The 16,347-nt window shown below is 40.6% G+C and overlaps 1 protein-coding gene and 1 long non-coding RNA gene across 2 annotated transcripts in view; one reads left to right on the forward strand and one right to left on the reverse strand.

Annotated features, from left to right (window-relative positions):
* LOC111825082 overlaps window positions 1-3,913 on the forward strand; it is a 35,548-nt gene extending 31,635 nt beyond the window's left edge. The window contains exon 2 of the long non-coding RNA XR_002828188.1: window positions 3,268-3,913. This is a non-coding gene — a long non-coding RNA (uncharacterized LOC111825082). The remainder of the gene's footprint in view (window positions 1-3,267) is intronic.
* Window positions 1-4,663, reverse strand: part of SCAMP1 (secretory carrier membrane protein 1) — a 66,228-nt gene extending 61,565 nt beyond the window's left edge. Inside the window, 2 exon segments of the mRNA XM_014451414.2 lie at window positions 4,455-4,469; window positions 4,471-4,663. Coding sequence (XP_014306900.2) covers window positions 4,455-4,469; window positions 4,471-4,512 — 57 coding nt within the window. The 5' untranslated portion in view covers window positions 4,513-4,663.
* Window positions 4,664-16,347: the final 11,684 nt, after the last annotated feature.

Here is a 16,347-nt window from a genome sequence, read left to right on the forward strand (position 1 = left end):
CATTATTTTTTACCTTAATTCCTCAACTATGACCTGCCAAAAAACTACTACTAGCACTCTAGAAGAGTCAAAAGGAACATGAACTTCACCAAATTAATAAGCTAAGAATAATATGGTTATATGTAATTAAATACAATTCCTTGAATTACTATTAATACTACTTATTATTATCAGATTAAAGCCATCATGCATTGAGCACTTATTACATGCTAAATGTATGTTCATCTAATCCTATTAACAATCCTATGGAGAAGGTAATGGTACCATTATCCTATTTTACAGAATAGTAAACTGAGATGTAGAGTGGCTAAGTAACTTTCCAAGGTCTCATGGTTGGTTAGTGACAAAGCCAAGATCAAATGCACCAAATACAAAACAAGAATTCTGTTGTGCAAAGTGCAACCAAATAGAGTGCCATCAGCAGTGGACTTGGAATCAGGAGATCTAAGTTCTAATGCCAATTCTGCACTACCTACACCTGGATATAACACAATGAGCAAACCCTGGCCAGGATTGCTCAGTGGTTGGAGCATTGGTCTGTGCACTAAAGGGTCTCGGGTTCGATTCCAGTCAAGGGCACACACCTGGGTTGCATCCCGGACCAGTAGGGGCTGATGCTGGCCGAAACCGATCAATGTGTCTCTCTCACATGGATGTTTCTTTCTCTTTCTCCCTCTCCCTCTTCCTCTCCCTCACCTTCTCCCTCAATGGAAAAAAATATCCTCGGGTGAGGATTTTAAAAAAAACAAGAATGAGCAAGTTGCAAGTTAGCAATAGAAATCAAAAGGTTCTTAATCAAGAAGAAATTAGGGTCATTGTCAAATGTAAAATAGCATGTATCTAGGCTTTTTTTCATACATAGAATAAGCTCTAACTAAATACATTTTAAGATTTTCCTTTCCCAACTTTGAGATTTTTATTCTATTTTAAGAAATTACATTAACTGTTATTTCTACAGTGAATTTTCTAATACAATCAATTAGCACATTAATACCATATACTAAATCATATTAGGAGACATGAAAATTTTCTGGCCACTTACTGTTCCCTCCTTTGAACAAGTTACACTCATAATGACTTGTACTCATACACTCTTTCACTGACTTATAAGATCCTATATTACTGATCTCTCCTCTGGTTATTAAACTCTCTCCTTTTATTTCACTTTCCAAGCATGTTTGCTGCCATGTTAGGCTAATATCCTTAAAAATAGAAATGTTTCTTTAATAGTTGTTGAAAGAATGATAACTGAAAAGAATAAATAACATTCAGCAATTACTCAATAAATACATTGACTATACAGAAAATGTTTTCCTCTCTAGCTTTAAAACCACATTTTACTAAAGATTCGATTATCAAAAACGACCATATAATAATCTTTTTTTTCAGATTATTATACATTTCCAGTTATTCCAAGTTTCTTGATGCACAATGAAAATTAATCAAATGCCATAAACTTATTAACTGAGCCTAACAACTCCTAAAATAAAGCAATCAATCAAAAAAATGAACTGAATCCAGCAAATAACTTTACAACAGCTAATAAAATCAAGTAAACCACTGTAGTCACATTACCTAAAGACATATCATCAGAAATTATTTTCATGACATGGCTCAAATGAAGATGCTGACAAAAAGTGTTCCTAAGCCGTGACCGGTTTGGCTCAGTGGATAGAGCGTCGGCCTGCGGACTGAAAGGTCCCAGGTTCGATTCCAGTCAAGGGCATGTACCTTGGTTGCGGGCACATCCCCAGTGGGAGGTGTGCAGGAGGCAGCTGATTGATGTTTCTCTCTCATCGATGTTTCTAACTCTCTATTCCTCTCCCTTCCTCTCTGTAAAAAATCAATAAAATATATATATATTTTAAAAAAAAGTGTTCCTAACATGAAAGTGAAGCAAAAGAAATATTTTAAAACTCTGAAAAAGCAATGGAAATCAAGTAGCTTTTAATCAAGAAATTAGGTAGTTGCCAAATATAAAATATCATATATTTTAAAAATATGAACTTTATTTTATAATATTGAAAATATTAACATATTTGAAAAGAAAGGTGATTATAAAGTAATACAAAGATGGATCTAGAAACTTTTTATATTTAGGTAGAGAGGACCAGAAATGCTATTTCAAAAATGGCATTTACATAGAAGGCAGGCAAAAGTGAAGGAAGAAAGAATATGCTATAGATGTCAAGTTTGACTTTGAAAGAGGAAGGGCAGCTAGAAACAAATGGAAAGATAAAGGGTCAGATACACTGTGCTGGGACTGTCAATAAAAACAAGGAAAGACCATAAACAGGAACATGTGTGCAATCAGGTCTTCTTTAGGCCTAAATTATCCATCCCTTGAAATATTTTATGAACCTGAATAAAAATTATCCTCTGTGTGCATCCACTTATAAAGAACAAAAAGTTTATAATTTTATGCCACTATCAATGAGTATTTAAAACTATTTTGGGGGTTAGAATTAGTACAGAAACCTTATGTGTGGCAGAAGAGGAAAGTGTCATGGCAACACTAGATGTCACAAAAGAGCATTCTGGGCTAAGAAGAAGACAATGTCGTGCAATAGCAAGAACACCAGCTATAGGAGTAGGGGGAGGTGGAGTAAGGTATAGGGGGGATAAATGGTGATGGAAGACGACTTGCTTTGGAGTGGTGAACACACAATACAGTGTACAGATGACATGTTGCAGAATTGTGCACCTGAAACCTGTATAATTTTGTTAACCTCTGTCACCCCAATAAGTTCAATATAAAGGAAAAAATTTTAATAAAAGAGAACCAGATATATAAAATATGGTATGAAATGGAATGACCAAATAGGAAACTGATAGCCACAATGTCAGACACTGAAAAATAGCATTAATGAATTAAGTGAATAAGGAAAATCTAACAGGTTCTTAATATTATAACTTTAAAATAACACCCATTTTGCAAGTTATGAAATCTCTCTTTAGAAGTTCTATGACTAAATAATCAGATTTTCCACAACATGGAATGATAGGACACTACATACTACACTTCTGAGTGAGAAAAATCTCCTTAAAATGCAACCATATCATCTGTAAAAACCTGAAAGTTCCATGCCAGTTGCACAGAATTTTCTCAAGTGAAATTAGAGGCAAAGGATAGTGACAAATGGGTCCATTCTACGTTTATACAGAGTGCGTCTAATTGTCAATTATAACCAGGGTCATCTAATTAACACAATCCTCCATCAAATTATCAGGCAAAAAATCAAAATTGGGATTTTTTTTCTCTTCCAGATTCTTCATCAGAGATCAAACCAGGAGTACAAAGAAGAAATGTAAACTCAACAAACCAAGGGTGGCACTCACGTGACCACAAATTAAAGTTATGATTTCATCTTGTGAGACTACGAATTCAGGTTACTACTGCCTATATCCAAGGGAAATTAAGAAACGACTTCCCTTCCAACCAGCATTTGGGAACAACTTTCGCGTCCTAGGCAGCGGAGCTCATGGACAAACCCGGTGTGCTTTTCGGGAGCTACTCGTTTAGCTACTGCACTCAGGGAAGCGCAGATCATGAACTCCTCCGTCTCCTCCCTTGGCCGTTCCTGAGCCAGACCCTCCCGGGGCTGCGGCTGATGAAGGAGGCTGCCTCCGAGAAGGACGGGAGCTCACGTGGGGAGGGAACTGTATCCTGATACAGCCCAGAGGACCGGTGACGCACGGGGAGCTTGGAACACAGCCCGGCGCTCCCCTTCCCGGGAGCAGCTAGGTGGGCAGGTGATCGTCCGCCTGCACTATTCTTTGACAGGTGTGTTCATTTTTTACTTCGATAGCAGACCCTCCGCCTCAGCCTACATGTCGAGAGAGGGGTGGCAGCGCCACACAAGTATCTCTGAGCGCAACACAAGTTTAAGAAATAAAAATACCACCACCACCACCATCCCCCTTTTTTTTAATTGCAGCGTACTCGGTGCCCTCACCTCTTCTACACACCTCGGCCATCACTCCAGGCAGAGCTCCTCGCGCGCCACCTTCGGGTCCCCATGACAACCCTCTTGAAGGGTATGTTCCTTCCTTCCCCTTCCGCCGCCGCCCGGACCGGGGCCGGGCCAGCCGGAGCCAGCCTGGCAGGTGACAACTCCCACCTGCCAGGGCTCCCCACCCGGGCCGCTCCCGACAGGAGGGCCGGGAGGCCCCGGGCGCTCGGGCCCACTCCCGGGCCAGGCATGACGCTCCTCCGTCGGGGACGTGGGGAAGGGGGTCCGGGCCCGGAGCGGAAGAGGTTCCGCTCCGACCCCCAAGCCAGTGACGCGGGGGCCCGGGCGCGAACCCCAAAAGGAGTGCCGCCGCGGCCCGGAGCCCCAGTCGAGGCGGCCGAGAGCAGCCGAGGGGCGGGCGCGGTGGGCGCGAAGGAACTTGTCGGTTTCCGCAAACAAGGACACCTTGCGGCGGCGGGAGAGGCTGGGGGCGACGCTCACCTTGAAGGGGTTGTTGAAGATCCGGGTCGGCAAACGGGTTACTGTCGAAATCCGACATCTCTCTCGCGCTCCGCGTCACCCACCCGACCAGGCGCAGAGAAAGAGACGAGGCGAGGCCGCCGCCCCCCTGCGCGCTCACGTCGCCGCCGCGCCGAGCGCCGAGCAGATCCGGGTCCAGCTGCTGGGCCACCCAGCCGGCCGCGCCACTGAGCATGCCCCGTGCGCTGCTCCCGGCCGCGCCGCCGCTCCCGTTCGCCGTCCTGATCCTCGGGGAAATCCCGCTCTCCGGGCTTTGGCGACAACTGCGTGGGGGCGGAGGAAGCCTGGAACGAGGACTCCGGGGCTGCTAGATCCGTCCTACATACCTTGGGCCCGACTGAGATTCTGCATCTCATCTTTTTTTTACAACATGGGTATTTTATGTATTTATATTTTTAAAATATGTTTATGGGTTTCAGAGAGGAAGCCAGAGATAGAAACACCCATGATGCAAGAGAATCTTTGATTGGCTGCCTCCTGCACGCCCCCAACTGGGGGGGATCCAGCCCGCAACCCCGCAGGTGCTACCCGACCGCATCTCATCTTGAGCAGCAACTGGTTTAGGTGGACTTGATTGTGTTGTCATCGACTTAAAACCGGCCACATGTGATTCGGAGAAGAGGTGGTATTTTGTGGACAAAAATAAAAAGTATGTCCGCTGACACCTCGGCCGCAGGTCGGGAAGGTAGCCTGAGACGCAGGCTACACACCGGGGAGCTGGTGGCTATTTAACCACACTTGCAGCTGCTTACGGAGAGGCGTGGGGAAGGGAGAAGCTCTGCAGCTGGCTCCAAAGCCCCTGTCCTGGAGGCCCAGCCCTAGCTAATGGAGTTTGGCACACCCAGCCTCCCATCTTCCGGTCCCTCTAGGTTGCTGTCAAATCGGAGATCAGCCGCGGGGCTACTGATTCGGATTGGCTCCGCAGAGGTTTGGGTCCAGCCCCAGCTCCCATCCTCTGGAATCTGCAAAATGGCTACTTCGGAAATGATGGGGGGGGGGGGGGCAGGTGGGAAAGGGTGGGAAGGCCACAAGTCGAGAGATCAAGTTAATATTAGTGGACAACAAAGATGCCGTTTTGTTGACTTTCAAGCATTTGGGCACAAAATATACACCTCTGATTTTTCCCTATTCCCCTCCGCAACACCAGGGATGAGGTTACTGAAAAATGGGCATGCATAAGGAATTTATTTGAACGATTCATTACCTTACCCCTGAACTAAGGATATCTCTTTCCTCTACTTTCATTTTCCTTCTGCACTAACAGAAAAGCACTTAGCAGATGAAGCTACAAAGAGCCAGAATTGGTAGATGCGGAAGATTTGGAAGTTGCCTTGGCCTTTAGAAAGCTTGTGCTATGCAAAGTCAGCTGGGAAACACTCTCCCTGCTGTGAAAACAAAAATCACATTTTGCTGTGATCTGTCTTTGGCGGGATCCAGGTTAGGGTATATGACAAGCTGCTTCTAGGCAGTCGACTAATAACTCACATCAGACAGGGATGATCCTGGCAGAGCTGCAAGATTCTAGATATGAAAAAGAGCAAACAATCTGTTGTGCTCACCATCCTATTAGAAGCAGCCTCGTATCTGGTTGATTCTTCAGTGCTCAAAACCCAATTATATGTTCAAATTCTAATTATGATATTACATGGGCTACTCACTTCACCTCTTTGGGTCTGTAAAGGATTATTGAAGAAGTAAATGAAATAAAACACAGAAAAATTCCCTCGTGAATTTAATGCCTAACAAATAGTATTTGTTGAATGTCTGCAAATGGCAAAGGGGCCCAGCCCATTGTTCCCAGGTGCTTTTCCTCATCTCTCCTAGGCTTGATCTAGCCCAGCTGATCTGCTTCTCTCACCGCTTTGGCCCTCTCTCCCTCCATCTGTCCTCCAAATGACCCAAATAATCAGCAGCTATTTATTATGCATCTAATATGTTCCAAGACAATGAGGATAAGCTGAGCCTGCTTGGTGGAAATTGCAGGGTGGAAATTTCCAAATATGCTGTTTACCGCTGGTGACATTAGCACCTAATGCAAAAATTTACAGACTTCATTGCTCCAGAATCACTTGAAATACTTGTTAATGTGCAGGTCCCCACCTCTCCACATCTCCTATCCCTAAGATTCTGCTTTAAGGGATCTAAGATAGAGGCCCTGAATCTGAATTTTTTTTATTTTTTAAATGTCTTTATATACAAATACATTATTTTGCATAAATGCATAAATAGATTCATAGCAAACATACGGTGCTTTCGCTTTTTTTTTGTAAGTTTTTTATCCTTTGTCTTCTGTTATCTCTTCCTTACATTAACAACCTGGTATGTTCCTTTTAATATTCTTATAATATTGTATATATAATTTACATAACACTTACATAATCATATACAATATATAATACATAATCATGCAGACATATACTCATACAAAGTTTTGGCATTGTCTTAAAAAAAATAGTAACAGATATATGGGTGTTCCAAAAAATGTATACACACACTTTAATAATTATAAGGCAATGTTTATTAAAAATACATTTCATTTTCAAAATTGAACTATCAGCTGTTAAAGTGTGTATACATTTTTGGGATGCCCTGTATATTTTTCTGCAACTTATTTTTTTCATTTAATGATACTTAGGACAGAGTTTTCTGTGAGATGTACATTGGCAAAAAGTCTAAGGTTTCTTACCTCAGTAAACCACATAAATATAATTATTTTTTATGGCTACTATTACTATAGAGGTAAAAAGCGTTGAGAAGTATGGCCTAATGGAAATATTTCCAAATCAACAATTATTAATCAAATTCATTCATTGCAGAATCACCCCAGGTGATTCTGATAGAAGTAATGTTGAATGTCTGCAAATGTTTTTAAGAAAGAACACTGATATAAAGATATTCAGGTGTATGCTGGGTCCATGGGTAAGCTTATTAATACATTAGCTTTCATGAAATGTAGAATTACAGGACATAAGAGCTGAAAGGAACCTTAACATTTCTCATGATAGATGAATTGAGTTTGAACAGGTGAAGTAATTTGCTTCAGCCATAAAGAAAATGAACAAACTGAGAACAGAACTCAGACCTCTTGACTCATGATGCAAACATTAAATTTATAGATTTGGTTAGCAATATTTTATAAAGAGGGAAGAGATGCTATGTGCAAGGTAGAAAGAAAGCATACAGGCGGCTTCATTTGTTGAAGTAGTTCATTTTTCCAGGAGCTGCCTTCTAAATTTGATTGAACAATGAATGAAAAATCAAAACTAGTTTCTAGATCCAGCTCTACCATAAACAAGCTGTGTGACCTTAATCATACCAATTCACCCTTCTGACCTGAGTTTCCACATAGTGAGTCAAGAAGTACTTACTGAACACCCACTAGGCAGTAAACAATATTTTATATGTTGGAGATAAAATATAAGAGTAGATATAAGAGTAGGGTCCATTCCCAAGAAATTTCCCACAAGGTCTAGGACATGACTAAATGATATCTCGGTCCTTTGGACAGCTCTACCATTCGATTTATCTGTGGCAGTGGCTCACCCTCCCTAACTCTGCCCCGCCCCCTCTGTGACTACTGTTACTGATACCCAGACACCCTAACACAGTGGTTCTCAACCTTGGCTGCACATTAGAATCACCTGGGAATCTTTTTAAAATCCTGATTTCTGGGCCTCATCCTCCAGAAATTCTGTTTCTTTGTTACTAATGTTGTGGCCCCACTCCATAACAAAGAAACAGAATTTCCGGAGGATGAGGCCCAGAAATCAGGTTTTTAAAAAGATTCCCAGGTGATTCTAATGTGCAGCCACGGTTGAGAACCACTGCCATAACAGGAGCATATGTCGCTCTCTATTCTGCCACTGGCTACACTTCTAGGGGGTGGCAGAGGAGAGAAGGCACTGTGTGGTAGGCCAGATAATGGTACCCCCAAAAATGTTCACACTCTAATCCTGGAACCTTCAAACATGTTACTTCACATGACAAAGGGGACTTTGCAGATGTGATTAAGGTGAGGATTTTGAGAGGAGGAGAGTATCCTGGACTATGCAGGTGGGCTCGATGGAATCAGATGAATCCTTAATAGTGGAAGGCAGAAGCATTGCTGGCTTCTAAGATGGAGGAAGGGGTTCATGAGCCAAGGCATTTGAGTGGTTTCTAAAAGCTGGGGACAGCCCTTAGCTGACAGCCAGCAAGGAAATGGAGATACCATGAGGAACTGAATTCTGCTAACAACCTAAATGAACAAGGAAATGATTCTCCCAGAAAGCCTCCGAAAAGGAACCTGGCCCTGCTGACATCTTTATTTTAGCCTAATGAGTTCTGACCTACAGAACTGTAAGGTAGTCACACTACCACCCATTATCCAGCTCACTGCCTTCCAAGCTCACCACCTAAGCTAACTCCAGCTAACTGTATCTAAAGTAATCACCCTTTCCCATATGATTATATGCTATTCAAAAGGCTGAATGGTCTGGGTATCCTTCAGATAATTACATCACAGTGTTGTTCTTTTATGATTCATAGGATAAAAGTATTCTGTAGTTCAGGACACAAGAAGCATAACAAAAATAAGTGTATATTTTGAGTCTCAGTGTAACTAAGACTATAGATGCACATAGAGTCCCTTCTACCAAGAATGTCCTTCTCCCTCTCATTTTCCACTTGTCAAAGTTCAATCAATCTTTCGTGGCCAGTTTCAAATAATATGTCCTGAATAGATCCATACTGGCTATCCCTAATCCAAATTTGTCTCTCCTTTCCCATAGTATCTAAAACAGTTTGAATCTTTCTTATAGAATTCATGATATACCATATCCTAGGGGTATCAATCATTAGTACATGCCCAGCATATATGGTAGCTCACAATATTTGGAGTAAATGAATGTATCTATCTCTCTTCTGAAGACAGGGAGAAATTTTATCTTTATAGTATTCACAGAGCTTAACACAGTATTCTGCTCAAAGAAGGTACTCAAGAAATAATTGTTTACTGTTACTTTGCTTATAAAAGGGATTGCCGCCCAGCTGGCATGGCTCAGTGGTTGAGCATCAGCCTATGAACCAGGAGATCACGTTGATGATTCCCAGTCAGGGCACATGCCCAGGCTGCAGGCTCAATCCCCAGTGTGGGGCTTGCAGGAGGCAGCTGATCAATTATTCTCTCTCATCATTGATGTTTCTATATCTCATTTCTAATCCCTTCCCCCTCTGAAATCAATAAATAAATATTTAAAAGTAATTGCCACATAACATCTTTGGTCAGAGTGAGCCCAAATATAACATTAAGAGCAACCAATTTATTAGTCAATACAAACAGAATTGTGCAGCTGCTATGATAAAATTTTCTGGACTGAAATTCTGAATTCTAAACGTTAACTTCATAGAAAGACCATGGGTGAATTTCAAAGGGTATTGGGCCAGTGCGATGCAAGAACTAACTGCAGAGCTCATTTTATTTCCTAGAAGAGTGCATAAGAATGTTATGGTTCATGTATTATTTGCATGGATGAAATCCTTTTATCTATTCAATTATATATTCTATATTGTTCACTAATGTTAGCTTATTAATATTTCCTCATTATATAGCAGTTATTTCATAGTTTAGCTATGAAATAGTTCATCGTGTAAATGTGCCATAATTTCTTAACCATTTGCTTTCATTTAATGTGCTACCTTTAAATGTAACATCGAACATGGCAATAAACAACTTTGCACATATAAAAAAAAGAATGTTATGGTGAACTTATCCTTATTTTGCAAGACAGAAATATATTATTGTGTATATATACTAGTATGTACATTATGAACATACAGATACATATACCTAAATATTAAGGAGGCATTTATCAGTGATCATATTTGAAATGCTATAAAAAATAAGAAAAAGTAAAATATAGTATTATAGTAAAATATATTATGTAGCACATAACATACTATATTATATGTACATATATACTATATACAATTATACATAAACTAGTGACTCGGTGCACGGATTCGTGCACATTAAAAGGAAATTAGTTAGAAGGTGGCCAGCAGGGCAGGACTGTGAGAGATGGGCTGGACAGGCCCTGGAGCCAACCTCCCGTGGCCCCTCCCAGGCGTTTGCGGAGTGAGTAAGCGGGGTCCCTCAAGCAGGTGGGATCCCTGGTCCTGGCCTGTGGGGATCAGGCTGAAGCCGGCTCTCCAACATCCCTCGAGGGGTCCCGGAGTGCGAGAGGGCACTCTGCAAAGTTGCTGTCATACAGAGTGTGGAACACAAACGCAAGTGTGCAGTAAACCAGATTCGGGCCCGACAGTGCCCCAGCAACAACATAACCCACGGCCAAAGGTGGAATCCCAGGGCCCCACAAGGAATCTGGCTCCCTCCTCTCTGGTTCTGGGGTGCGTCACCTGAGAACTGTCACTGCCAAGTCACTGCAGCTCGGCAGCTCCTGCGTTGAGCATCTAACCCCGTGGTGGTCAGTGCACATCATAGCGACCAGTCTGACGGTGGGACACTTAGCATATTAGCCTTTTATATATATAGATAGTAAAATATAAATGTAGTGATATATAATATATAGCAATATGTAAATGTAGTAAAATAAGTATTACAGGCTTGTGACTACATTGGATGGTTTGTGTAAAGAGACAGAAGGCAGACTACCATTATTTTTATCTAGGTACAATTCCAGAAAATTGATTTTGTTTGTTTCATGAGCCATAAATTATGTAATCATATTTGATATTACCTAATGTCTATGCAATTTCACAAAAGTCTTCAAAAGAAAAACAGTTTATCATTTTTAAATTGCAAACTATGTATAAATCTTTAGGATACTCTTGTAAGAAAGAAAATAATCACAGCAATCTAACCATTTTCTGATCTTCCCAAAGAAGTACCCCAAACCTGATTATCAGGTCTTTTAAAAAAGAAAGGTTACTTTCAGATGCTCCCTCTTTGCTTCAATGCTGAGGATTTTTAAAAAAGAAATCAGATTTATTTAGAACAGTTATTCTCCTCCTTACCTTGCAGGAGGAGAGGGTAGAGATAGCTAAACTACCTGGAATGTCTGGCATTGTCAGGTACTGAGATGCTGGAGGCTCAGCACACATTTTCTCATAGATGACATACCTTTGGAGATAAGTATTATTATCTCTCTTTTACAAATGAGAAAATGGGAACCCAGACAGGTGAAGTGAATCTGAAAGTTATTTTAAGAATTATTATGAACAATAGACACCTCATATCTGGAGTTTTGTACTGTTTGTCATTGCATTCTATATTAGGTTTTATTCTATTGCCCCAGGAGAGAATTTCATGTTGTTGTTCAACAACAATGAGAGAAGTGCCCTAATCTTGTTGGTTAAGTTGACTACCAGATGACTGGGGAGAAACAGCCAGAAGGATGTGGATAACTATATCCATAGTCGCTGGGTCTGAGAGCTGGAGCTCTTGCCCATATGTGTTGCATAACCTCCTCCATCTGACCAGTCTGTGGGACAGCTGCCACAGTTGATTTCCCTCCATTTGTGACCTCTGGAACTGTGATAGTTGTGCCTGTCTCTTGGTATAGTTTAAGGCTCTGGAGCTGAGGGAGGACATTGTTCCTCCCATTAACACTAGTATGGACCTTCTCAAACCTCACACTCTCCAGAGATCTTAGCCAAAGATCGAGGTTCTGGTGAATGGGTTTCCCCAGAGAGGTTCTCATGATTTTAGTGTTTTACAATGCTTTGATGAATCACAACTTTTCCTTTTGACACTCTTTAAATTTTCACAGCCCCTCTATCTTGGAATCTGGCACACATTGCCCTGGAAGCTTGGTTACAAGACAGTAGAAAGCCACCATATAGTGTTGCAAGCAAACTGTCCTTTCATCCCTGATCACAACCATTATCCTTGGACCAAGCCTGGGTTTTCTGACATTCTTCTACCTCCAGACATCCTCCCTGTTCCAAGGAAGGGTTTCAATGGTCAAAACATAGACCTGTCCTATTATTTGTTCTTCAATCTGCTTAGTTCAAGGATTGGGCATTAGCTCCAAATTATTTCATCCTTGACTCCTCCCAAAAGCCCATAAAAACTCAGGCATATGTAACTCACTCAAATAACAGGAAGTATGCAAATTAGCCTTCATTATATCATCCAAGGACTACATATCCCATGTTAAACTCTAGTTAAAGAAATTGGAGAACCTTATCTTTCAACTATAAATTTCAAATTTCTCCCTTTCTTTAGCTCCTGCAATTGACTTATAAACTTTCCTGGCAACTCCTACCCAAGAAGTTAGTTGTTTCGTCCTCTATAAAACAAGAGAATTCTGCTTATATCTTTATCATCTGTAGAAATTATTATTTTGTATTAAATAAAAAATTGGGTTCTGTCAAAAGCAGGACCTTGAGTAAAAGTGACAAGGAAATTGTATACAAGTAGTGTATATGGATGGTGTTCCGAGGAAGCCAGAGTGAGGAAGAAGGAAGAATGAAGTAAATAAAGGAAAGCCAATAAAGGGGAAAGTATTAAGCAGTTTATAACTGTGAGTAATTGGGGCTCAAATCCCAGTGGGGATTCTCTGAGGAACCATGTAAAACGTTCCTTATAATTGTCCTTTGATGGATGAGAAGACAGAGGCATTTAGCTACCAATTCCTGTCCTCCATTGGTTGGGATTTTCCCTAGGGTGTTAATCACACGCACGCACGCACGCACGCACGCACGCACGCAGTACAGTAGCTTCAGGGAAATCCAGGGAAATCCCTGAGGCAGTAAAGCTGAGAAACTCAGTGGATACTAGGAGGAGCCATCAGTGTACATCAGCTCAAGTCAGACATGGCCAAAGGAATGCCATACCTCTTGACACATCTCTGCCCCCTCTAGATTACATATTCCTGTGGGGCATACACCACACCTTGATCATTTTCACTTCCTTGATGGTCAGAACATCTGACATAGGTGGAAGGTAAATGATTGCATGGATGGATAGATAAATGAATGGATTTACAGATGGATGGAGAGATAGATGGATAGATCGATGGAGATAAAGCCAAAGAAATTTCTTTCACATCAAATTTGCACTCACCTAATGGCTTTTCTAATCTCTTTTTGTTACTTGCTTTGTTGATAATAGTTTTCACCATACATTCTGAATTTTTGCCATATAATTCTATATTTTATTATAGTGCATAAAAGCTGTAGTAAAGGCTTCTAAAATTTTTAAAATATTTTTTATTGATTTCAGAAAGTAAGGGAGATGGGAAGCGAGATAGAAACATCAATGATGAGAGAGAATCATTGATCGGCTGTCTCCTGCATGCCCCCGACTAGGGATCAAGCCCACAACCCAGGCATGTGCCCTGACCGGGAATCGAACCGTGACTTTCTGGTTCATAGGTTGATGCTCAACCATTGAGCAATGCCAGCCAGGCCTAAAAAGATTTTTTAGAAACAATAAAATTTCTGTAAAACAAATAAAATTAAAAAATAATTTGCCTTCCCTTTGCCTGCTTTGTCACCCACTTTTCACCATAAAGGGCAAGGAAACATCAATGATCATAAAATAAGAACAGAAAACAGCTACTTTGTCAGACAAAGTTCTGAAGAAATAAATCACATTTCACAAGAGTATTAGACCAGTTTCCTGATAAATTGTCTGGTACACAAATGAATTTTAAAAATAAAATCAATGGAGATTTAGCAATGTGAGAATTTAAACATGTTAACACAAAAAAATCAAGTCCAATAATTTCTAAATCAATGGAATCAGGATTCCAGAGCATTAGCTCAAGTTAAGAAGTTGAGAACTCAGACTGGTCTAACCATCTCAGGGTAGCCGGTAGACAGGCTCGCCAGGGAACAGCTTAAAGAGGATCAAGGAGCATCCTGGGAGGAGCAGTGGGAGATGCTGACAGCCAGCCTCTAAGCCTGAGGCCCTGAAGCCACTGGGGAACAGCAACTCTTTTTTTATCCTCTCATGGGCAATGTGGTTGGTGGGGAAAGAGTTCGGGGAAAGAGGGGGGAATAGGAGAGCCCAGGTTTATTCTGTGGACATCGGCTGGACTCTGAGAGGGAGGACAATTCTGGATGCAGTGTGAGATGCTTCCCTTGATCGAGCCCTCAGAAACTCATGCCAAATTTCTAGGGAGAAAAACGCTGTAGTAGAAAGGAAGCTAAATAAAGAGCTATTATCACTAGAAGCACAGCAAGGAACTGACAACAGACAGCTCCGCCTTGCATGAGGAAAAAAATACCTCACTTCAGAACCTAGAACCTTGCCAATACTGAGAGAGTGGATTGAGGGGTCAGGCTGAGCAATAGGGGGCAGTGTCATGCACTTCTAGGTGGAAGGTGGAAGTCATGCTAAAATGACCTGCAGAGAAAAGGGGACAGGGTGGAGGCATCCAGGACAACAGCTAGGAGGCAGAGCTGAGATGGAAACCACACTGGGTGGCCCAATTGTAAAGGGCATCCTCTAATCCTCTTACTGGTGACTGCCCATTTCAGGCCAAACCACACTGACCAAAATAAGTTTCAATGATATTTCCTAGACAACACTAATTTTTGTTCTACCTCATATGCAACATTTCTGAAAATTCAATTGATTAAACATGCAAATGAATATAGTATTAAATACGTCTTAGTATTTGCTAAGATAAAGAAAATTATAAATAAGAAACTTATTTGACTTGATTATGAAATTTAACTTATGTAAATACATGTGTTTTATTATATAAGCAATTGATATCCATTAGAGCAGTGGTTCTCAACCTTCCTAATGCCGAGACCCTTTAATACAGTTCCTCATGTTGTGGTGACCCCCAATTTCATTGTTACAAATTGAACATAATTAAAGCATAGTGATTAATCACAAAAACAATATGTAATAATATATGTGTTTTCCGATGGTCTTAGGCGACCCCTGTGAAAGGGTCGTTCGACCCCCAGGTTGAGAACCGCTGCATTAGAGGAAAGATTCTGGATTATCCTATCAGCTTGCATAAATTTATAAAAAGGATTTTGGAATGATATTCTGGTATATTGCTCCACCAAACAAACAAAGAAACAAAAACACCATTTGAGAAAAATGTAGAAAACAAAAGTCAAATGGTTAAATTAACAATGCTAAACCCATGCAAGGATTATTATATAAAAATTAAAATGTTTTTCTTAATCTGTAATAATTTGTAAGAACAAGTATAATAATAAATGGGAAAAGGTAAGTTATATAGAGTATGAAGAGGAAAGGCACACCTTCATTTTTAAGATCTAAAATTAGAAAAGAAGATAGATGAAATAATAGACTATTTGTTTTCTCTTTCTACTTTACTTTCAATTTCTTTAATGATCATTCGTTACTGTAACAACCTACAAATAAGTTCAGGAGAAAGAATATAGCTTAGTTTTTATTTTAATAATATGTGTAAAAAAGGACAAATCTTCACAGGGCTTAGAATTAGGAAAAAAAATTGACTTTACAGATCTAGAAAAAAAACTGCTTTGAATCCAATAACCTGTGCCTTAGCATGTAGATCGCCACTTTTTTCTCACCATTTTTTCTCCCACATTATCTGGAGCAGATAAGTGAACAATTGGAGAACTGTTTGCCTGTTGGTTATCTTGCTGAAAGGAGGATCTTGGTAAAAGTTTACTGATGGAACAATAAGGCCCTTCTGCTGGATCTTTCCCAAAATTTAATCAACCTACTCAATGCACAAAAGCACAAAACAATGTTCAGAGGTTTAAATCCAACCCTAGCAAGGAGACTCCCTACATACCATCCTTTTTCTTACCAGTAACATTTGCCCATTAATGGCTTAGGACTAAACATTGATACTGGCATTAATTGTATGTTAAATGTGTAATTAATTTA

Source organism: Myotis lucifugus, unplaced genomic scaffold (assembly GCF_000147115.1).
Source record: "Myotis lucifugus unplaced genomic scaffold, Myoluc2.0 scaffold_0, whole genome shotgun sequence".
In the NCBI taxonomy this organism is placed as follows: Eukaryota; Metazoa; Chordata; class Mammalia; order Chiroptera; family Vespertilionidae; genus Myotis; species Myotis lucifugus.